The 24,918-nt window shown below is 36.8% G+C and overlaps 1 protein-coding gene across 2 annotated transcripts; it reads right to left on the reverse strand.

Annotated features, from left to right (window-relative positions):
- Nucleotides 1-341: 341 nt before the first annotated feature.
- nek10 (NIMA-related kinase 10) lies at nucleotides 342-23,866 on the reverse strand. Of its 2 annotated transcripts, none has more exons than XM_053227805.1 (36): nucleotides 23,619-23,866; nucleotides 20,619-20,708; nucleotides 20,474-20,534; nucleotides 20,247-20,359; nucleotides 19,197-19,295; nucleotides 19,006-19,090; nucleotides 17,858-17,899; nucleotides 17,661-17,739; nucleotides 17,495-17,562; nucleotides 17,083-17,162; nucleotides 16,921-17,007; nucleotides 15,707-15,931; nucleotides 14,891-15,030; nucleotides 14,584-14,645; nucleotides 13,413-13,478; nucleotides 13,244-13,308; nucleotides 13,051-13,153; nucleotides 12,335-12,463; nucleotides 11,859-11,996; nucleotides 11,589-11,634; nucleotides 10,846-10,967; nucleotides 9,575-9,677; nucleotides 8,896-8,971; nucleotides 8,610-8,739; nucleotides 7,610-7,680; nucleotides 7,316-7,517; nucleotides 6,426-6,531; nucleotides 4,601-4,681; nucleotides 4,466-4,514; nucleotides 4,123-4,154; nucleotides 3,478-3,578; nucleotides 3,232-3,342; nucleotides 2,792-2,882; nucleotides 2,667-2,713; nucleotides 2,509-2,564; nucleotides 342-1,217 (listed from the first exon to the last, which is right to left on the reverse strand). In XM_053227805.1, the coding sequence occupies exons 1-36, from the start codon at nucleotides 23,849-23,851 to the stop codon at nucleotides 1,175-1,177; spliced, it is 3,432 nt and encodes a 1,143-aa protein (XP_053083780.1). In that variant the 5' UTR covers nucleotides 23,852-23,866; the 3' UTR covers nucleotides 342-1,174. The 2 variants fall into 2 exon arrangements, with proteins under 2 accessions (XP_053083780.1, XP_053083779.1); XM_053227804.1 differs by having other exon boundaries at nucleotides 343-1,217; nucleotides 2,661-2,713; nucleotides 23,619-23,865.
- Nucleotides 23,867-24,918: the final 1,052 nt, after the last annotated feature.

The raw sequence follows: 24,918 nt of genomic DNA on the forward strand, positions 1-24,918 counted from the left end.
AAGACTTTCCCCATGTCGGAAACCTTACTGTTTATAGACATTTTAACACAAGTGATAACAGTAAGAACACAACATTGAATGTAACTATAAATGGATAAAAAAAATTGTTGTCCTTTAATAAATAAAAATGCTTAATTGTTGCAGTATAATAGGAATAAAAAATTCAGGATGTGCTGTTATAGGAAAACAAGCAACTTTGGGGCGGTAACAGCAACTCTTTTTTGCACCAGGCTGCAATTTTATTAATTGAAGAGCAGCATGTCCTACTTTTTATCTGTTTATAGTTAAATTTAATGTTGTATAACGTTGTATAAGAGGAATAAAACACTTCAGGATAGGAAAATAATCACTGCGGTAGTAATAGGAACTCCGTTGTTGATTATTTTTCTATAACAGTGCACCTGCAAGTGTGTTATTACTCATATAATAAACTAGTGTAAATTTAATGCCATTCTGTTTTCTGACTAAAAGGAAATGACAGAATATCAGCCTGAAAAACAAACAGCCCTTTATTCAAATTTCAAATCACTATTTAGGACAGAAAACTAAAATCAATCCAATGCTATACATGCTTTAGATTTTTTTAAAAATGCAGAATTTCTTTAGGAATATCTGAAGAGATTGCAGTCAAGAATAATGACAATAACATTTCTGACTGTTTCTAAGGTAAAGTGCATATAAGAACTCAACCTGAGATTTGAAGCGAAACCTGAATTGCAAGGCAGACAGTTAAAGAAAAGAATCCCACATCCATAACCCTGAGAATAAAGTGACGAGGTCCTGTTCATGTTTATATAAAATCACATCTACACAGATGGGACATTTGGTTTGAGATATAAGAGGTCGAGAGCTAGCTGTGTGCAGATAGCATGCAGGCGAAGGTAGTGCAGGACGTGAGGTCAGAACAAATATAATACATTCGAATAAAATGAACAGTTGTTCACCTGAACAAAGTCGATTAATGCAATTTAGCTACAGTTACTACAGTTCAGAAGGTGGACGTGCTCTTGTTCAGGTATTTCTGAATGTGAACGTCTTCATGTCACTCCAAACGTTTCATTTTCAAAGCAAAATGCCTTGGTGTGGAAGAACAAAATTGTTCTAAGGCTTCCTGTAATCTGCATATTTACACAAACCACATAGATATTACATCATTCCACAAGGACGTGTGAAGTCACGGGCTGGCAGTTCGGCTGTTTCCTGTCTCTGACTCGCTCCTGCAGAGAGGAAATGTCACAGTAACAATTCAAATAGAGTTTTTTTTTTTTTTTAACCCAACACAAATGTTCAGCCAAGTTTTGCATTGGACCTACAAGCTGAACGAACTTTATTTCATATATATTTCAACATTAAATACAAATCAAACTATTTTACCATCCAAATCACTTCTATCGCAATTCTGCCTTAGAAATATTGTTACATGAAGCTCAAGTGATATTACATGGCCTTTATACTTCCATGCCAGATTTAGTCGAAACCTCACCGCTAGCTTGCTAATAGCGCTATAAAATAACATTAAATGCGTTAGCTAGCAGACTAAATTTGTCACTGTGTTTAGTAGCTAAACATAAATAGCTAGCTAGCTTGGTAGTTAGCAAATATCACTCCATTCCTGCTTTCATCTAAAGCTCTTAACTTGGAATTTCTGACTTCCAGCTATGAAAAAACCAAAGAAAACGTCCCCTCAACTCAAAATTTCCAAAAGTCGAGGCGGTCTCCTCAACTCCTCAACAACTAAAGTTCAGAACATGATGTCAAATCAAAATGGCTGCTCAAAACATCAACAGTTAAAAAAGTAGCACTTCTTTATTGTAAAAGAGTTATACTGAACTGTATATAGTATTATTTACTTTAGATCAATCAACATACAGACATATTCATTTGTTAAACCTGTAACACTGACGTTACAGTTCGTTGTTTTGAGGAGGTAAATATACATCTCTCATATGACTGACGTTAGCTGGGTAGATTGCTGCTAACAGAAAGATGAACGTGGAGGCGTCCATGGTTTTCCCACTTTGTAGCTGGAATGTACGGGGGTCAAAAATGACGTAATTCTGAGTTCTGACCTCCCACTTCGCACTCAAGCTAAGCCTAATGCACTATATATATATATATATATATATATATATATATATATATATATCAAAGTATTAAGTACCATAAGCTAGTTAAGCTGGTGTTACATTAAGAGACTTACAGGAGTAGCAAAACATTACATACAGATAGATAACCTAGCTAACCTGGGTGGAGTGAAGGATCTTTTTGTAAGGATGATGTCAGAAGGGACTCAGAAGCACAAGAAGATAGTTATTAACTCACCTAACTTGTTAGCTACATTAGTTTTGTAGGTTAAGTGCAAAACTACCAAAGACAACACGAGACACAAAACATGTCTCAGCTAATGGACTACATGTGCAGTAAGTGAAAATTTGTATAAAACTGATTTTTCGCCAAACTCGTCTTTCCACACACAGAAACCCTTTAAGCAGAGTTTGGGAAGAATACCTGGATAAAGGTGTACTGTAATAACCGCTCTGCTCCAGCACTTCCTCGATCATGACCTGAGAAACAGCAAACACGTACAGATGTAAAACAGTGGAACCTGCAGAACCCTGAAGGTGATATGTATTTGAGAAGGATGAATCTTACAAACTGACCTGTACCTGCTCGTAAGTGATGCCGTCTTGAGGACTCGAATAACCCAACTCCCCTACAAAAACAAACATTTACAGGATTTTTTTTCCTAATTACCTATCAGCACATGATAGGAAAAAAGTGTTTATCCTACTGTGTGTCTCAGCTCGGCCAGACTGCACCATGGACCACCAGTCCCTGCTGCCCGACCCCAGCTCTACCACCTCCTGACTTCCCTGAAGCACCTGTTAAAGCAAACAAAACTCTCCTAATGCTAATGTAGCGACTACTCTTTCTAATATAGTATTGCTGGATGATGTGTACACATTTTCATTTATAAAAGTCGTTCTTTTTATCCGTATATACAGGAGTTACCAAAAAGATGAACAGCTCAGACTCCTCTATCCTACCTCTGACACTGGAGACTCCTTCCAAAAATGTGAAATAAGCTTCTCCTTACAGAAAACTTCAGCGCAATGATTATATGCTTTTCTTCGTTAAATAAAAACACGTTTTAAATCTGTTTTTCTTTAAACACAAAAGATTGTCATTTCATACTTTGTGTGTGTATGTGTGTGTGTGTGTGTGTGTTACCTTATTGAGCTCCATCTTTAGATGAAATGGACCGCTTCCGCGCTGGAACAGCGATTTCTTAAAGCGCTCTAGTGCACGCCGCTGAAAACTGGTCTGAGGACCTGGTGGAAGCTGATCACAATGTAACATTCATCATTCTTTAGGAAAATATGTTTACATTACCTCAGGATTAACACCTTAATCTCTCATCTTATTAAAGGGTTTAAAGGGTTTAAAGGGTTGCACTAAAATGATATACGGTCTCACCTGAGTGACGAATATGATTTTATGGAGCAGTTCAAGAAGCCTTAGGTTGGGATCATCAATCTGACGGACTTTCTTGTGGGATACGCAGATTCCTGCTGATCCTGTGGGCCACAGGAAAAAAAAAATCAAGTATAAGACATTAACAGAAACTCATCAGAGCTGCATGTTAATAGGTCAAACTCTGATGGTTAAAACACAATATGAAATCAAAAAATTGTGCTTAAGTGCTGCTAACCGATTTTAAAGGTGCAGTTGGTAATGTTTAAAAGTGTTTCTATACCTCTAATAATGACATAATTTCAAATATACCTTAATAAAACTGTCAATCACAATATGGTATGCAAAGAATAGTGCTAGTTGTCTTGTATTTTAACTTCTGTGTACATTTTTCTGGCCCAGAAATGAGCTTAGTCCTTTTCAGTTGCAATAAAGCTGCGAAGCTGTACACTCTTCTCCTTAGAAGTGCACTCACAAGGCATATCTCATTTCAACAGAAGAGTGTGTTGGTTCAAGGACAAGGCTTTTCATAGCTTCAATACCAGGAAGCTCTGAAAATTACAAACTGCCCCTTTAAAGCATTATAAATATTATAGTTGTACAATATATTGGCTGTCAATTGCTTCATTCAGTAAAGGTGCAGTGTACCTGGTCGAGCTTTAGGCTTTGAAAAGTCTCCACTGAAATACAGGAAAAAGATAGTGATTAAACATGTAAGGAAAGAATAAAACACATGGAGGTGTGCTGTTATAGGAAAATAATCATTGATGTTGAATCAGCGATGCTGATTATTTTCCAGTAACAGCACAATGTTTTATTTCTCTTATACAACAGCAATATGCTGATATTACAGTTACATTGCCAACATAATAACTAATCATCCAGTCTGATAAGTAATGAACTAGGAACTCAGTGTAATATTCAAATGGATTCATTAAAAAAATATTCAGAGGTATTAATTTAAAAAAGAAATGTATATGTACTAACATACCCAGCTCGGCTTTGGTCGTCTGGAAGTGAGAAGCTGTCAGGGCTCTTGGCTGAGTGCACACATTTCAGGAAAAAGGTCAAGTAACTTCTGGAGAAATGTGCCAGTGATAAAGCTTTAGTAACTTCCAGGACTTACTTCGATGATGGAGTAGATGTGCCTGAGCTGAGGCTGAACTCAGGACAGAGGCAGTTGTTGAGACTTCACTTGCTGTAAAATCTGTGTAAAAGTAACAGCAGAGTTACATTTTGTCCAAGATCTTATTATATTATACTTTTTTTTGTTAAACCTTTTGTGCTCCTTTACATATACAAACCCCAAGACTTACCCAGTAGCTACATGGAAAACAGGATGTTCTTAAGATAATATTATATAAGAATATATCGTATTATACATAATATACTGTATATTAGGATACATTAGATACACTATATATAGCCGAAAGTTTGTGAACACCTGACCATCACACTCATCACATCCAACTTTTGCCAGAAAGATGGAAGCACATGATTATATAGAATGTCTTTGTGTGCTGTAGCATTACAATTTCCCTTCACTGGAACTAAGAAGCCCAAACCTGTTCCAGTATGACCATGCCCCTGTGCACAAAGTGAGCCCCATGAAGACATGGTTTGCCAAGGTTGAAGTGGAAGAACTCCAGTGTCCTGCGCAGAGACCTGACCTCAACCCCACTGAACACCTTTGGGATAAAATGGAATGCACACTGCATCCCAGGCCGCCTCATCCGACACCAGTGGCTGACCTCACTAATGCTCTTGTAGCTGAATGAACACAAATCCCCACAGCCACGCTCCAAAATCTAGTGGAAAGCCTTCCCAGAAGAGTGGAGGTTATTATAACCGTAAAGAGGGACTAAATCTGGAATGGGATGTTCAACAAAAACAAATGGCTATGATGGTCAGATCTCTACAAACTTTTGGCCATATAATGCATATGTGTGACCTTCTCCAGAATCCTGAGCTCCTGGTCACGCCCCCATTCACTCATTAGGTTCAGTAATCATGTGTATATATATATATATATATATATATATATATATATATATTGTATACTCCATGTTTAGTTCAGTTCTTTGCCTCCAGCTAACACCTCTGTTTCAATAAACTCAGTCTCTGCTAATTTTTTCATTGCTTAACAGAAGTGTAGAACGAGTCACACTGTCTTGGAGTTTTGTTTTTTTTTTCTATTTCAAATTCTTAAACTGATGCAAATTATTGAAAGCTATCATCTACGGCTCAGTGGTTAATGTTCTGCCCTAGAAGATTTTAATTTTTAATCACTGCCAGAGAGCCATAAATGAATATATAATAAAGACTGCAGTATGAATGTTCTAAATAATATCTTGTATATATTTTTGTTGCAGCTATGGACCTTGTTGTGTTGACTGTAATATCTTACTGTCATGTGAAATGTTTTTTGTGTGATTGAAGGATTTATGCTCTACTGCCCCTGTATAGTCATCCCACTGTTTCCTATTCCCCCATCCCTGCATCCTTATTATTCCTTCTGCACATTATTTATGTCCTGTCAGCAGTGTGTAGGTCATATATCTTGCCCCTTGGGTCCAGGAGAAATGTTATTTCATCTCACAGTGTACTGCACATTGTATATGGCTGTAATGACAATAAAGAGCTACTTGACTTGACTTATTACATTTTCATATTATACTGTACTATATCATAATTTGATGCAAATTATTGAAAGCAATCATGGCTCAGTGGTTAACATTCTGCCTTAGTGTCTATAAGTGTTTGAGTTTAAATCACTGCCAGAGAGCCACTGTTGGGTCTTTGAGCTTTTTCTGTGTTTGGATCCACTTTGAATGAAAAGTGCTTTACATGTGACATGTAATATAAAGTGAATAAATAATAAAGACTGCAGTATGAATGTTCTAAATAATATCCATTTCCTTTCAAACTTTTCTTTAGAGTCATTTACTAACCTTGCACATTAGCTTCTCCGTCTAGCGAGGCTGAGAAACTTCGGTCCCGTCTCTCAGACAGCTGAGCGTGTTGACCAACCGGCAGCTCGTCATTAAAGTCCATTCCCTGAGACATGAACGAATTTTTAATTCAGGGAATATACAGCAAAGCGAATAAACAGTAATACTATCACAGGTAACAGAACAATCAACAGTTCAACACTCCCGGGGTGTGAATATTCGACCTGATATCACTGTTTTGATTACATCACTATTTGCTCATTAACTTCATGTTTCAAAGAGGACAATATTAGGGACAGTGCAACAATTAAGAAAACACTCTGGGGCATGCAGTTATAGGAAAATAATCAATCACAGCCTACCCTCAAAGTGTTTTCTTCTACATGTACCACAGCAATTTGCCAACACTTATTATTATTTTTTCATTAAAGAATGACATTTTAATGTTTAAAAAGTTTTATTACACAAGTTACTTCCAGTTCTCACTTACGTTATAGCAGCTGTAGCCAGCCTATTATTTTATTATTTTTTTTTACCTCTGACTGTTACAATACGCTGACACTGGTGACTCCTTCCAAAAAATGCTAAATAAACATCTCACAGAAAACTTCACTTCATGCTTTTTAAAATCTGTTTATGTGGACCATTCGTCATACCAGTCCCTGTGTAAGTCGTTACTATAGAAACGATAACGTATTAGAACAGCGTGAAACACGATCCATCGCTCTGAGGTTACGGCAGTTTACCTCAACAATGTAGAATGTATATCACTAGACTGGTATTTGGTCAGAACAGTACAAGAAGTACTGAGTAAAAAAAAAAAAAAAGAAGTACTAAGAATAAAAAAAATCATCTGGAGCCCTGCTCTGTGTCTGAAGTTTTGACTCTACCTGAGGCGGTCTGCAGCACGTGAGCTTCAGGCGGTTGCTTTCGATGCAGTATTTCTGCGCTCGCCTCCTGTCACGCTCGGCTCTCTTCTCCAGCGTGTTATGCGAGGTGTTCACACCATCCAGGAACTTCATCATCAGGTCGCAGATTCTAGAGCTGACCTCCACGATGTCGGGCCGCAAATCTGCATTCGGGGTCAGGCACCTGCCGAGAGTGAGTGAGAGTGAATAAGTAGGTAAGTAGATAGATAGATAGATAGATAGATATTAAACAACTATACACTATGACAGTCTCACCATTTAATCATGTCTGTAACTCTTTCTGAAAAGGCCGTATTCTCCACTGGCTCAAATTCAGCCTCCACAATCTAAAACGAAACCAAGACCAAGTAATAATGCAGTTTAGGAAGAATAGGAAAAGGAATAGAAAGTAAAAAGTAAAAAAAAAACAAAAAACAAAAAAAAAACACAGGACTAAGGATATCAGGATATAACCCTAAGGCTGTAGTCAAGACTGCTGAGATTGAGTCTTATGCTTTAAGGGTGTTGAGGACAAGTCAAGCTCGAGTCAAATGAAAGCAAGACCGAGTAAAGATCGAGAACCAAAACCTTCAAATCGAGGCCGAGCCTTTACTTCAAAGAGGAAAGGAATATATTTATTTGTTGCGATTGATGTACTTTCTCACCCTGCCATTTGTACCTTGTTGACCTTGTTGTGTTGACTGTAATGTCTTACAGTCATGTGAAATGTTTTTTGTGTGATTGAAGGATTTATGCTCTACTGCCCCTGTATAGTCATCCCACTGTTTCCTATTCCCCCATCCCTGCATCCTTATTATTCCTTCTGCACATTATTTATGTCCTGTCAGCAGTGTGTAGGTCATATATCTTGCCCCTTGGGTCCAGGAGAAATGTTATTTCACCTCACTGTGTACTGCACATTGTATATGGCTGTAATGACAATAAAGAGCTACTTGACGTGACTTGACTTGTTACATTTTCATATTATACTGTACCATATCTAATACTTAATATTTACTTATGTGGTAATTGAGTGCATACACTAATAAAACTGGTTCCACGGTGGAAATCACACTAAAAAAAGCAAAGGTAATGTCTCTTCTCTTCTTCTTAAGAACACTCTATTAATGAACGGGTTGCTATTTTGAACAACAAGGCAACACACTGTAGGGTACTAGGGAACGCTAATAACAGTGTGAACACAGTGGAATTGTGCAAATACGCAAATCTTCTACTCAAAAATTGCTTGAGAAGTGTTTAGACTAAACTTCGTGACCTTGGTGGCGAGCGAGAGCATGTTGTTGCTGTAGAATGGAGGTCGGAGAGTGACCATCTGATACAGGACACAGCCGGCAGCCCACACGTCAGCCTTCTCTCCGTACGGCTCACTTTTCACAATCTCTGGACTAACACAAAGTGAGTCAGTGAACCAATAAAGCTGCTTCACCAAGAACTTACAGAATTCTTATATATATACAACTTTTCTACTGTATGCACTTTAACATAAACAATGAGAACGAGCGCATACTTATAGGATAAGCTCACACAAACACAGTACACACCAGGAGTAGAGAATAGTCCCGACAACGGACATTAGTTTGCTGGTTTCTTGTTTCTGCTTTGCCAGACCAAAATCAGCTGAAAAACAACACAATTTTCTTGCTTAGGTTTTTTTCTGTCATGAAATCTGTAATAATTTTTAAGAAACAGCTATTTTTGGTACTATTTATAATTGCTTTTTATGTAGATTTTGTAAAGTGATAAAAAACTAAACCACTTATTGTCTATCTTTGACTATTTAAAAATTTGATGTATGTTTTTCTAGCTTTTGACTGAATAAAAATCATTTCATTTACCCAAAATTCAAGTCTCTATTCCAGGGTAACTACAGAATATGTCACTTTTAATAAAATTATTAATTACACTTTTTTTAATTTTACGTAGCAGCATAACAGCAACTGCAACTGCAAGTTTAACATAGGGTTTCCCTATACAGTTATTTATTTAACTTTCATGGTACTTACACTTATATACACTTTACCAGTAGCATTTAAATAGCACTTACACTGCATCAGGAGCATTGATTTAGATGTTAAAATTTATAAGAAAATAATAAACACCTGTCAGCGAATCAGAAATTAGAATTGTCCGTGGTCATGGTATAATAATGATTAGTAGTATTAGCATTAATATTTGTGGTATTATAATATCTTGCATTAGAAAAGTGTGTGTTTTACTGACTGATAGTGACTTTATCTCTCTCTCCCAGCATGATGTTATTAGGAGTCAGGTCTCTGTGGACGATCCTCTTCTCCTTGTGTAAGTATCTTAACGCCAGACACATCTGTGGAGCATGAATTACAATGAATTACAAGATTTAATCATTTCATAAGTGAGGGAGGAATTTAAAATGTACTTCATCTTGCGTTCCTAATGTTATAATAGAACTATAACGTTCTGGCGAAAGCACAAATGTCTTTATAATGTATCATGTACAAATGACCACAACCAGACGAATATTACAGTCTGGCTTCTTACATCCGGTAAGATGCAGGCCGACTCCATCGTAGTTTCTGTGATGTCCTAACACAGTTGCCCTGATTCTGTTTGTGATTTTTAGGGATTTCAATTTTTTAGTAACACTTTACTTGAACCCTGCGTCATGATAAAGACGTAACATCATACACCTGTCTTGCCTAACGGTATATGCTGTCATAAATCGCTATAATAGTTGATGTCCAGTAATATACCACATAATTATGTAATATTATCATTAATTGTCATGATAGGTGTCATGCTGTTTATCTTGAGTCACTAGTCAGGCATTTTGTAGAATATTAAGAATAGGTAATAGCTTAACAAATAAAAAGCAACTATACAAAAACTATACAATGAATGAGTAACATATCACTGTGTAGCATTAAAGTGAGCATAAGATGGTATTTTGGGGCAGTTGATGTTAACCTGAGACTGTATCATACACAATCTGGCATAGAAATGTACATAGTTTGTGATTTTTATCATGTGATTTAGAATGTAATGTCGCCAGTGTTGTGAGAGTTGTATACAGTATGTGTAATAACATCTGTCTTGTGTCATACACTTACTAAAGCATACTTAAAAAATTAAACTATGACATAAGCTGTTATGACATAATGACAATTACTGATGATGTTAAAAAAACGTCAAGTAAATTTCTAAAGTGTTACCTTTTTTTTTGGTTATTAGTCTGTATACATTCCTGATAAACTGGTAACACAGTGTAACCACAAGCATATCGTTTGGAAAACTGGATTTTTTTTTTTTTCATTTTTTCAAATTTTAACCATTTTAGAATCCATGTAGTGAAACTGCACGTCATCTAGTCATTCTTAAAAAAACATTCTTGAACTTAGGCCTTTAGATTCTACTATTTCTTGGCACTGAGTTTTCTATAATCAGTTATTGGTGTAATGGATGTAAATATCGATATTGATAAATTCCATCAATTGCATCACTTGTCATTTGATCACCTGAATGAAGATATTCCACACTCGTTCTTCGGTGAACGTCTGCTGCTTTTCTTTCAGGGAGTTGAAGTGCTCGGCAAGCGGTGCACCTTCAACCAGCTCCATTACGATATACAGCCTGTCACCTGATACACAAATGCATTCTGGGTAAAAACAGATTGGCACTCTGATAATATGATTTTTATCTAAATATTGGCAGTTACCATATTAATCTATTACTCCTGTTAAGAATATACTACAAGGTCTATATAATTTCAAGACAGGATTTTAGCCCAATTCTCAAAAATATACATATAGAGAAGAGAAGCACTAAATGCATGAACTAATGGATCATGTTTTAATTATAACACTAAAAACACCCAAATGTTCAGGAAAGGTATCCTCAATGCATGAATGAATGAATGAATAAATGAATAAATAAATAAATAAAGTGTGAATTTAATCTCAGGTGGGTTTATTGTCAGGTTGAATGGAAACTGAAGACGTGTGCCGTGTATTCAATACAAATTCCAATTAATAACTGTGTCCTATAGATATTTACACACACACACACAAACACACACACATATATATATATATATATATACATACATTGATCTAATTGCTGCCATTTGTTTTTGCATTATTTTATACATTTTTAAAATATATTTTATATTCAATGACACCAATCCAATATTTAAACACTGATGAGAAGAGTTCCTGATTCAAAGTTTAAAAAAAGGGACAAAAATTATAAGTATACTTACATTCTAAAAATGTCTTGAGGTATTTCACAATGTTTGGGTGTGACATCTAAAAAACATGCAGTGCAGTCATCAATATTACATTTTTGCATGTTTTTGTAAATAATGTGAGAGATTTGTTTTGCTGCTGTAACACCCAAATGTCCACAGTTAAGTCCATCCATGCATCATGTCTGTGCTAAATAATGCAATGTATCATTACGAGCACAAGGGGGCAGTAAAGATTGTTATACTACAAGGATTACACACTTGTGAGCACACGACATTTCTTACCTGCTCCTTGATTATGGTGAGCTCAGATACTATTTTCTCGACGTTGCTGTCTCTGGATTTCTTGTCGTGGCCAAAAGCAGGATTGTGGAGGTTCACTTCCTTCAGTGCCAAACAGTTCTGTGCTCCCTGTTTGCGGACCTTTAAAAAGAACACAAAATCCCACTGTGTTCCCAGAACTTCCCAAAACAGTTGTACATATATGATAAACATGTACCTACATGGACTATATGTCAAAACATTGTATAGTTTATTCATTATATCCTATTTATCAGCACATTGGACAATGTAAGGTGTCTGTAAATGTAACAATACTATGAAAATAATCAATAATCAATAGTGCTGTAATATAACTCTATTAATAGTGCTCTAATATTAACTTGTGTACTTAGTTATGATACTCATTTTGTTGCAGATTTTTGGGAAGTCAGTTCTAACACTTGTTATATGGTTGATACGTGACTTAAAAAGAGCTTAACCTTAAAAACACTGCCGAAGGCTCCACTGCCCAAAGGATCGAGAATGGAGTAGCCGTTAATCACTTTGAGAGGAGGACGGTTCTGATTCACTGCCTCAATCCTTTCCTTCAGTCCGTCTAATTCTTCAGTCTGGAGACAAGAATACATGCTTCAAAATACACCGGTGTCTATTAACACCATGCAAATTGCATTGAGATGGAGTGAAAATGTATGAATGCATGTCAAGACAAGACAAGACAATACAAGGTACAGTAAGACAACATCTACAATACAATACAATACAATACAGTACAATACCAGGTAAAGAAGAAAGCAAAAATAAAAGGAAGAAATAAAATTTCCTCTATTTTTACCCATCTATCTGTCTGGTTACCTGCCAGTTCTCACCGATCGCCCTTTTTCAAACTGCAGCTCATGTTGCGTCACAGGGCAGCATAACACACTCGGAGAAAAGCGCTATCCGCCCTCTTCCGCATACATGAGCTCACAGAAGCTCACGATTGGCTAGTGTCACTCTGACTGACAGGGGAGAGAGAGCATGCCATCCCTCTCACCCAGAGTGCATGGCCTATTTTGCTCCCTTGGCTCCAGACCATGAAAGAAAGGGGAACTTGGACGGAAAATCGAATATCAAAATAAGGAAATGAAAATATAAATATATAACATGGGTAGAATGTTTACAGACATATGACAGGAGTATGATTGTTAATGTTTACCGAAAGCATTGAGATTCTTTCCTGCAGAGGAACATACGCTGCAATGTCTCTGACATAATGCCCGATGTCTATAAACATCTCAAACAGTTCTGGTGGGAAGAGCCTGCCCGGATAAATTAAAGTTAATATCCAATTAAAAAAAAAATGCACACAAGATATTTAATAAGATGCAGTATTACATTATCATTTATACCTTTTAAAAAGATGTCTGTTACGCTCCATACTGAAAAGGAAGCGCAGAGTCCGGAAAGCGTAGCACTTAAATAAAATGTATAGACATTAGTGAAAACCAATGCTATGTAGCATAATGTATAACCTGAGTTGAATTGAATTTAATGTAAATTTAAAGTATATTTATATACCTGTAGTGATGCTGATTTTGGTCCATGTTGCAGGATCAGTTTGCCTATTATGTACACACCGTTCTCCTAGAATAAGAGAGAAGTTCAACTACCACATGCTAAAGATCTATTTTAAGAAACATCCTTAAATAGCAGAACTTGTGTACTAAATTTCTAACTAGACTGTGTGGATTACCCATGATTCAATGCAAGCATATATCAGTTTGAATGCTGAATGAATTGTTCCAAATAAACGGGCAATAAAACATTTAAAAAAAAAAAAATTACATTTAAAATATGTAGCTAAGTTCGCAAGTCTGTGTCCGTGCCATCAGTCAGGTATTAGCCATGTGTGTTGATTTATACAGAATACAGAAGCAAAAGAGTTGCGAAGCAAAAGAGCTGATTTCAAGAGTTGATTCCGCACAATAATTATTCAGACGAATTTTTGGCGCATGTTTAAATAAACCACTAACCACTGAACTTACACCTACATAATAACAGCCCTACATGATATGGTGTGGCTCATCACTAAACCTAGTGGTTTCTTTTAGTGGCCATTTTAGTTCTGAGAGATCATGCTCACACACATTTTACACGTAAGTAGCCGCATGGCAGACTGTTGGGCGGGTTGCAGCCACGTTTCAAAGACTTTCAAGCGCTTTTTTACCTCCCGACCAATCAGACTGCAAGTTGGTGGTGAGCAAATCGAAAGAGATTTACAATTGAATTGAAAATATTTCACTTCCAATATTCAAACGTTTTAATATAACTAATTGTGATGATGCATACTGTATACAGTCAAGTTGTAGAAGCTGCTTAAATTCTCTTAATTTTCTGTCTCCAAAGTTACAGTGAAGGCAAACAACCTCTTCATCATGAGAAACTTTATTTCATCTTTATTACTGATGATAATGAATCTAATCAATAGCCTAGTTAGTTTATAAACAACAACAGCAGAATCGCTTACTTTCTCCTCCTACGTTGTCGGTGTGTAAAATTGACACCAAAATGTGAAATTGAGTCGACTCGCGGTTCCTAATGCATGGAATTGACTCCTTTTGCAGTCGACTCCCAGATAGCTAGCACCGTATAGGATACGAATATCTTAGCACTAAGTTATGATGGCTTTCTAGCTACAGTACAGTTGGAAATGTGGCAGTTAGACATTACAGATGACTGTTTCCGTTACCTGCACCACATGGTGGGCCGCTGCGTCGTCCAGCACCAGCTCTGTTATCGCAGCACAGCACGCTAGCAACAGCGACAAAAATATAACTCCTCACATTCAAATGTAAAGCAGTTGATATTTTTATCTCATTGTATTTTGCATTGTATTATTATTTGTTATTTGTTGATATTTTTATATCATTGTATAATGCATATGTCACATGGTTGGCAGTGAAATCAGGCCAAGGTGTGCAGGAAATGGAATGAGTAAGAGGTTAATGATGCATGTGTGTATGTGTGTGTGTGTGTGTGTGTGTCCTGGAGCTCACCAGAGTGCAGGGCCACCGTGTTCTCTTCGGCCTCGTGTGGACTCAGATCCTCACATACATGCTGTGTGTGAAGACGGCCAGCAGCGTTAGCACTGGAGAGAGTCGCTATAGACGAGCGATCAGACACATACACTCGCTCTCTATACAGAAACACACACACACACACACACACCAATATCACCTAATTTATTCTAGCAATCCTCAATAGTAATTGACAGGATCCATCACTGATAATCCATTACTGATTTAAAATAAAATAAAATACAATAAAATATACTCAAAGTGCTTTATAATGTCATGTAAAAGAACACAGAGTTACAGAAATATAAACATAATGATAATAATTAAAAGATTCGAATAAATAATAGAATTACAATAAATATTATTCTAATAAATACTAATAATTGAAATTAATCATTAAAATAATATAAAAAGTAATGTAAATGTAAAATGGCATTGAAAGTAAGGAAAATAATAAAAGCTACTTAAATGCTAAAGTGAAAAATGTTATGTTTTTATCTTTTTTAGTTTTTTATTATTAGTGATAGCTGGAGCCTGCCAAATGTGTAATAGTAATGTGTTCCAGATGTTTTGTGCATGAAAGCAAAAGTCTGCTTCACCTCTCTGTTCAAAAATGCTAAGCAGACATGTGATACACTCCAGTCTGAAACTCAATCAGGAGACTCTCACACACTTCTGATATTTTAACTAGACCAAAAATGCTATGCAATGTAACCCCAGCTAAAGTTAACATGGACAGGCTAACACTGATATGTGCTAAATGGAGAAAGTTGAAGTGTAAAAGAGAGTAATGACCCGTTCAGGATGCGCAGGAGCTGCTGAATTCCTCCCCAGGCTCGGATGTTGGTGCTGCCCTCTGGATCCTGGCACAGCTGAACCAGAACCCATACCGTGCTCCAGAGCAGCTTCAGATGATCAGCATGGAGCATGCTCAGTAGGGCGGGGACGCCGTCGCACTCACACACCTGCTCACGGACGGCTGGTACGGGGCAGAGCAGACGCAGCAGCTCCGCACTGAGCCTGTGGACACACACACACACACACACACACACACAAGCCAGAAAGTCAGTGAGGAAGCAGGGTTACTGTTACCAGCCCAAAGTTGATTATTTTCCTATAACAGCACGTCACAAACTGTTTTATTCCCCTTATACCACAGCAGTTTTCCAATGCTGACAGTTTTTATTTCTTAACCCTCTAACACATAGTGGCCACATTAATGGACAATCAATTTATGGCTCTTTTTTATATTTTAGGAAAAACCACTTAAGCATTACTGTAAATGAATGTAAACTTCTTTAGCCCTCTAGACTATTAACTTTACTAACTTTCTACATAAAATAAAAAAGAAATAACAAAAAAATCAAAGTAAAAAAAAGTTGTTGTACCAGATTTTGTGCCTTTTATAAAACATTTTAGACTAGTTTTTTTTTTTTTTAAACTAGTGCTGTTTTTGGGAAGCTGTTTTTATTTTTTACCTTCTTGTGTCATGCAACAAAAAAAAACTGGAGACTCCTTCCACAAATGCTAAATAAACATTTTTTTCATCATATCGACACGTTTTTAATACCTGTCTAAGCTGTTGCTATAGAAACAATAATATAATGGAACAATGCAGAATATAATATGCTGTTACTGAAAATCCATCAATAATTTCTGACCAATCAGAACTGAGAATTGGACAGAAATTTAGTAGAAGGAAATGAATGTACAGAGATACTGAAACTTGCAGTGGAAACAGAAGAGAGGAGTTTTGTCACAGGAGTACAGCACAACTCTATATATATATCTTTATATTAATCGTGTACTTTTATTTAGAAACGTTATTGATTTAACCTCATACATACCAAGGAACCACGTATCATGTCCCAATTATATTTATTTATAGTAGGCATTGTACTCCGTGTGATGCTGAATAGTATTAAGAAAAGTAAAGCAGCATAAATATGCGCACCCCTTCTAATACCGGAGGAAAAATGGACTCATCCATGATGCTGATTGGGTCTTACCTTTTTGATAACATGTCATATTCCTGCAAAATCACCAGCAGATTCTCCACAACAGACAGCTCTCCGATCTTCTCCTTGCACTCGGGGCTAATAAAATCTGTGAGTTACAGTCTAATAGTGTAATAACATGTATATCAGCACTGAGTGTATTCAAAAACTCACCTGTCTGCTAGAGTAGTGAGGGCCAGAAGGGCTCCTAATAACACGTTACTGTCCCGTGCAGAAAGGAGCTTTACAAGAGTCTGAGGATTGAAATGATAAACAACTTCAATAATTTAAATTCACGTCACTCATTTGAAAGGTTTAATTAGAAAACTTCCATTCACTAAAACCCAATAAAACTCCATGGATAACCAGAGGAACATTTTTAAAGTATACTCCAGTCTACATTCATCATGACTGAGACTCGTCCCACACATTCAAATCAGGAATTTAAGAGCAGATGCAAGGAAATTCCACTAGTACTCTATGTCACAATAACTAGATTGAAGTCTGACTAGCTAACTAGCTGGATTAGTAGCAGGATAGTGTCTAGCACCCACAATGCCACAAAACGTTTTCGAATTTAGCCGACCTTATGAGCTTCACAGTCAATCAGCCACTTTCTCTGCTCTTCAGCCATGGCCAGTTTTTGACACACATCTACAAGGAAAGTGGAAAAAAAAACATTTAAAAAAGTAGGAAGAAATAAAATTTTTTTCATTTTAAGATTTTCATACTATCTTTCGAGGGTTTCTTACAGGTCATAGTGACGAGCTGTTCGGTTTCCAGTGCACGCTCTTTATTTTCCAGATATGCACTGCTCACTGACTCCATGTACTGAAAAAGCAATAAATACGTGCTGGAAACATTTCCAAAGTATTTATAATACTTGTGTTACTTTGCACAGATCAAGTAACAGAGATATACTAGCTTATTATTTCATGCCAATCCTTACCTTTATAAGGTGAATTAAGCCATTGAGCTCATGAAACACTTTCTAAAAGGAGAAAGTATAACTTAGGACAATTCAGAAAAAAAAAATCAACCTTATATAACCTTAGATAACAATTTTTTAATGTGGAAATTTACATAGATTCATGCTTTGGTGGAGAAGATATGCAGTGAATGGAACACTAACTTTTAGTTTCAGATTAAAGATCAGCCTTTACTGAACATGTTGTTGCTCAGGGTAAAATGACTCATACACAGTACTGTATCTATAATATAATAATGACTTAAAAACATGTAGGTTAATCTTTCCTGCTTCCTTCTGCAGGCATTTCCTCCCAGCTCCAACCTGAACACACTCCCTGAACATGCGCTTCATGTATCTTGTATTTAGTCCATTCACTGTTTATGTATTGTGGTGTTGGTGAGGAAGAGACTTGAACTCAGAGCATCATAAAAAAAAAACAAAGCAACAGCTCTTTGACTGGCAACTTGCAATTAGAGCATGATACAGGCCGAGTGGTTAACCACAGATCTAAAAGAGAAAATGGGCAAGTGTGTCAACTCGAAATAAGACTCACAAAACATGAACACGAACACAGGAAAAAAAAAAGTGTGACAAAAGTGTGAACACAACATTAGAACTAACAACACAGCATAACACGATTTACACAAACATAAAACACTAAATGCAAAAGGAGACGCAACGGAAACATGCCAGGATCATTCTAGTGTGTCCTTCTATCTTCTTTTTCTGTGTTTAGATTTCCTAATTCTGTTTAAATCAGGTCATGTATGTGTTTACTACGTTTACTAGAAAGTTTATGAGTTGTGGTTTCACAAAATGGTAATCTTTGGTTCAATGCTAATTGTAATTACTGTGATATTTTAATCATAAGAAGTCTTTTCTTAATAATTTACCAGCTCCTTGGAGGAAAACATTAATATTCCTGACATTTTGGCCTGGTTTCCACAGCTACCTTAAAAGACTTATCTGCCAGTGAAATCACTAACTCAGTATTGACGTCTACTGTATGTTCCCCAATAGTATTTTTGAGTCAGCTGTTTCCTGCTCTTACTTCCTACCGTCTTACATAAATCATTTAAACATGAAATGAAAACACTTTGCAGTCATGCCAAAATTAAGCTTCGTACCTGGTACCGAGGCTCTCTTATTAACAGTCTCAGGCAGATGAGAACTCGGAGGATGTTTTCAGATGAGGAATGGTCCAGCCACTCACTGAAACACAATTTCCAAAAAAAAAAAAAAAAAACGAGGATAATAAGTGCTGAGTGCTTTGCAGCGAAACCTGCATGTGACTGCATGTGTATGTGTTTTTGGAAACCTGCAGCTGAGTCGGTTTTTGATCAGGGCAGTGAAGATATCTGAGAAGAGACTGTGATGAGGATGTCCAGAGAAATGCCTCTGCTCTCTGTACTTCACGCTGTAGAAGATTAAAGATCTATCAGTGGCACTATATTAGAAACATATACATATATATGCTCTGTTTGGAAGGTGGAACAATATTAAAAATGTTCACTTTAAAGCATGAAACTGTATGACACTGGTTTGATTTCTATAATGAGCATGGTGATTTATTAAAAAAAATAACACTTGTATTACATATCTTGAAAATAATGATTTCAGTGAACACTTAGAAAGTTTAAGGTTGAGGTTGAGTCAACAATCAGACCTTTTTACAATCCACATGTCCACATTTCCCTTGCTTGTTCAAATTTGTACAACTTTTTGCATAAGATCAGTCATTTTTTCCATTTTCTCTACAATTTGGTCACTGGGTGGAGGCCAACACATGACATGTGAGCATTTGTGCTGCTCATGCTACATCACAGGGCAGTATAACACGCTCCAAGGAAAGCGCTATCTACCCTCTTCTACATACATAAGCTCACAGATCCCCACGATTACCCAGTGTCATTGTGATTGACAGGGCAGGGAGTGTGCCATTCTCCTATCCTGAGAGCACGGCCAAATTTGCTCCCTTGGTTCCCAGCCACAGATGGCTGCGGCATTGTCAGGTTTTGAACTTGCGATCTCCCATTGATAGGGCAAATGCAAAGGTCTGAGGCTTGGTTTATGCTTGATACATGTGGAAGCACTGGCTATGCAAGAAGCGCCATTGCTCACAGACTTACCTGCATACCTTATGTACATCTGGAGGATTAAAAGCAACATCCCCTAGATGTCACATCAGAGCTGAAAAAAGTGTCTTGGTAACTTATGTGCACATGTAGCTAGCTATATATATATATATATATATATATATATATATATATATATATATATACATATATATATATACTATATATATAAACATGGCCTAATGGATTAATAGGGAACTGATGACTGCCATAAAAAGTATGAGAATTATCACCTGAATTTATCAAGCTCCGCTGCCTCTGCTGTGGAGTACCTCATGTGCTTCCTGTTCTCATTCACCTGCGGAGAATTCTGGGGCTTTCTGCCCTTCAATTGATTTCCTGCAGACTAGTATGTATGAACAATGTCAGTACATATGGTCCAAAGATGAGCTGAAAGACTACTATTGCAACATGACACCTCAAAGTATTAGCACAGCATCTCCTGTCCACTTATTTATACCTGCTGCTTAGAAAAGGGGGCCGAGACAAATGAAAGAAGCCTCCGAAGATCAAGAAGCTCTCTGAAAATAAGCAAATCTTTAGGACATACAGAATGGAAATAAAATAGACTTATTTTCCATGAAACACACACGACAAGGCCTTACTTCTCTTTAGTTTTTGGAAATGGTCTATCAAGCGTTCTTGCTGGTCTGTCTGGAGGAGGCATTTTGGAAATGGTCTTCCCTCTTTCATCCCTGCACGTGAAACATTATGCATTTCATTATGATCAGTGCAAAACAAGTAGCTAGACACACTGTATTCCTCACTGCATGGTGACGGAATGTAAGACGACGGAACGTAACACTGACATCTTCTAGACACAGTGAATATAGATAGCATGCTTACAACTTACTTTGCCTGCTTGCATAATTTTAAACTTGCATACTATAATATCTACATTTCTGCTTACTTGCCTACTTTCTTACTTTTCTACATACACACTTTGCCTGTTTGCACACATACACCTTCATACTTCCAAACTTGCATACTTACATACTTGTTCCTTTCATATTTCCTTGTTTGTGTACTTGCAAACTGGCATACTACTTGCATATTTTCTTACTTACATTCTTTATATACTTGCAAACTAGCACACTTGCCATGTTGCATTACAGTTTGCCTACTTGCAAACTAATTAGTATACTTTCCTGCCTTTATACATGCATACTTGTTTACTTGCATACTTCCATAAGTGCAAATTCACATGCTTTCTAATTAGAGTACTTCAGTGCTTACATATTGGTACACTTGCATACATCCATACTAGTATACTTTCATACTTACTTGTAATTAAACATTTTTTGTCATTTTTACCTTACACCTTAGTCTACCTCTTTCTTAGGAAAGGAATGGTAGCTTATTTTGTGAACACTTGTATATAATTGTAAAAGTTTTACAGAAACAGCAGGTGTTAATTAATAATCACCACCATGTAAACTAGTCACTGGACTTCAGTTAGGTCTGAAAGTCTAACGGGGAAATGTTAAATGTGTAAATAATTAATAATTGACAAGTTAAATATGTCACAAAATGTCCTCCCGTAAGCTGCCTCAATTCTCTCACCTGTTTTTTGGACATTGGATGTTTTAATCTCAAGGTTGGAACTTAATTGTCAAAATGCAGAGTGCGTCTCAATCAGCTCCCTAGTTCAGGACGACGCTGGGTCAAGACGTGCTTAAATTAGATCCATTTTACCAACTTTTATTTTGATGGAAGGAAAAGAAGTTTTTCTTTATAAAGACCAATTTTTTCTGCGGTCTATCTTAAGTCTAATCTAAATTCTAATCTAACTTTCATCTTATTTCTTTAGGCTTGAGAAACGTAATTCTAGCTAAATTACCATTGATAGATTCCAAAAGAAATTGTACAATTTTGTGCTACTTTCTATAAAACATGGTATAGTTCCTATTTTGATCATGGATCAGCTACACATTTTTTTAATTTTCTACCCAGCTGTGGTAAAATTATGGGAAAGACAGAGGCATGTGTGACCTGCCTCTTTGCTTGGAAGACACCACTGAAGCTATTAATCATCTTAAACTCAACAAAGGTCAATGAATGGACAGGTTGTCCTCCGAATTCTACAGATTGTTTGCGAAACTTTTAATTCATTTCCTCCTCTCATTTCCCCTTCGTTTTTATAGAAAGTATTGCTAAAGTTTTCCTTCCCCCTACGCTTACACAAAACGTACAAAATTTTAGCCTTAGTTTTTTGCAAAACGTCTTAAGAATGTACTAGACAATAGTATAGATGAATCCCAGTCTGGATTTTTTTGTCAGATAGACATATTTCTAATAATATCGGATTAGTGTTGGATGTTGTTGATTACTCCGATTTGATTGCAGATGAGAGCTTTATTTTGTTTTTAGACTTTTATAAAGCATTTGATTCTGTTGAGTATAATTTTCTTTTTTTTGCCTTAGAAAAGTTTGGTTTTGGTCCTTTTTTTGTCAAAGCAATTCAGACACTTTATGCACATGGTGACTGTTCTGTCACATTGAAAATGGGTTTTTCTCCTAGATTTACTTTGCAACGTGGAATCAGACATGGCTGTCCGATTTCACCATATTTATTTCTATTGCTTTCTATTCATCCTAGCGCAAGTTCCGTGCAGGGCATCAATACTGCAGCCTGGCAGGTTTCACTGAGTCAACTTGCGGATGATATTACGTTGTTTTTACGGAACTCTGCTCAGATTTCTTTAGCTGTCAGTGTCACTGGTTTGTTCTTTCAGGCGTCAGGCTTATACTTAAATATTAATATTAAAATCAAATACTTCTATCAAAACCTGTCTTATGGCAGACATACATGGCATTCCAGTGAAGGATAAAGTCATTTCTAAGGATATGAGGACTAGCTGTGTTGACAACTTTTCTCCCATTATAGAAAAAAAAAAACAGAAAGAACTAAATCTCTGGTTAAATAGAGATTTTTGTCACTCAAGGGTAGAACTTTACTTCCCACAAGAAAGCTGTGAAAACACTGAATCTTTTCAAAAGGCCCTCTTTTCTTGCTCTCCAGCACACAATGTGTTGTCATGCTGTATTTTTCCTGTGTTGTTTAATTATAAAAAAAAAGACCCTCCCTAGATCAGTTGACATGGCAGTGATCATGGAGTCGCCATTTTAAGGGCTGTCTCAGTCGCACAGTGTCTCCAGTGCACTGGAATGTTCGGGCCCTAAAAAATCCCACAATGCACCGCGAAACCACAGGTTCCCTTACTGGAAATGACGTCACATTTTCGGAAGCTTCACAGCTCGGAAAAAAAGTCAGCTAACTTCATCTACAAATGTCGTAACTAGTTTGTTATGTTTGTTATGGCTATCAAATGATTACTTCCGGTAGCCATTTCAAGTTTTATTTGACGGTTTGTTTGAGTCTAAACAACTTTTTAAGTGTTTAATGATTTGAAAAAAATAAAATAAAATCCACGATCCTGCTTGAAGTGCCATGACAGACACGCACGAGACCAGGCTAACAAATTTATATGACGTATCATGTCAGAAAGATATTGGTCCTGCCTGTTGTTGATAAATTCCAGTGGTGACATTTTACAGCGCCGGAAATTGAGTCATCAGCGTCCCAAAGTGTAGTGAGTTCTTACCAGCGCCCGAGCTCGCGCACACGATCTGCTGCTTCACGAGCCAGGCAGCTGATTGAGACGCACCGGCAGTCACCATAGCAACACGCCCAAGAACGAACCCGATGTCGCCGTATTGCGGGGACTGCAGACAGGAACCAATGAGAAGGCGCGACGTTGGTGCCTACTGCGTAACTATGGTGACGCGCGACGCTGCAGCGCGCGCACAAGGAGTCACCAGGTAAATATGGCATCATTCCGAGTAGAGAGGTTGTTTTCTTAGTTTTCTAGTTTCCTAACAGATAAAATGCAAGATTTCCGATTGGCTCATTTTGTTTCTCAGCATAGCAGCTGCTAACCAATAAAATAGGATTAAACACACTAAGGGGCGGGTTCATGTGACGCTTCAAGGTGCAGTAATGCATTAGAATTTTTTCCTACTTGTGCAAATAAACTGTAAGATAGTTAGAACATGATCAAACATGTTTTAATTGGTTTAAACTCCAATGCCAAATGTCATTGTCAGATATGGTACACATTCAATTTGATAAATAAACAAATAAACATACATTGTTACTTTATATGCATTGTAATTGATTATCTTGCATTAAATGTGCATTACTTATACAGCTGTGATCATAGGTTTATGTACGCCTTGCAGAATCTGCAAAATGTTAATAAAAATAAATAAATAAGAGGGATCACAAAAATTGCATTTTGTTTTTATTTAGTACTGCCCTGAATAAGCTATTATACATAACAGGTATATACAAATATCATCCATAGGACACAATAATAACTGAATTTACACAAATGAACCAGTTCAAACGTTTACATACGCTTGATTCTTAATACTGCGTGTTGTTACCTGGATGATCAACGACTGTTTTTATGTTTTGTGAGTCCCTGCGCGGTTAAACTGCCCACTGTTCTTCAGAAAAATCCTCCAGGTCCTGCACGTCCTTTGCTTTTCCAGCATCTTCTGCATATTTGACCCCTTTCCAACAGCAGCTATATGATGTTGAGATCCATCTTTTCACACTGAGGACAACTGAGGGACTCGTACACAACTATTACAAAAGGTGCAAACATTCACTGATGCTCAAGAAGGCAACACGATACATTAAGAGCCAGGGGGGTGTAAACTTTTGAACAGGATGATCAGTGTAAATTGTTATTATTTTATTTAAAGATCTTATTTTTTTCATTTAGTACTGCTCTTCAGACACTACATCAGATATTTACATGTTTCCCAGAAGTCAAAATAATAATAATGTGTTTTCTGTCAAAGCACTGTACTGAGCAGAAACGTTCTGAAGACATT

Source organism: Pangasianodon hypophthalmus, chromosome 22, assembly GCF_027358585.1.
Source record: "Pangasianodon hypophthalmus isolate fPanHyp1 chromosome 22, fPanHyp1.pri, whole genome shotgun sequence".
Taxonomy (NCBI): domain Eukaryota; kingdom Metazoa; phylum Chordata; class Actinopteri; order Siluriformes; family Pangasiidae; genus Pangasianodon; species Pangasianodon hypophthalmus.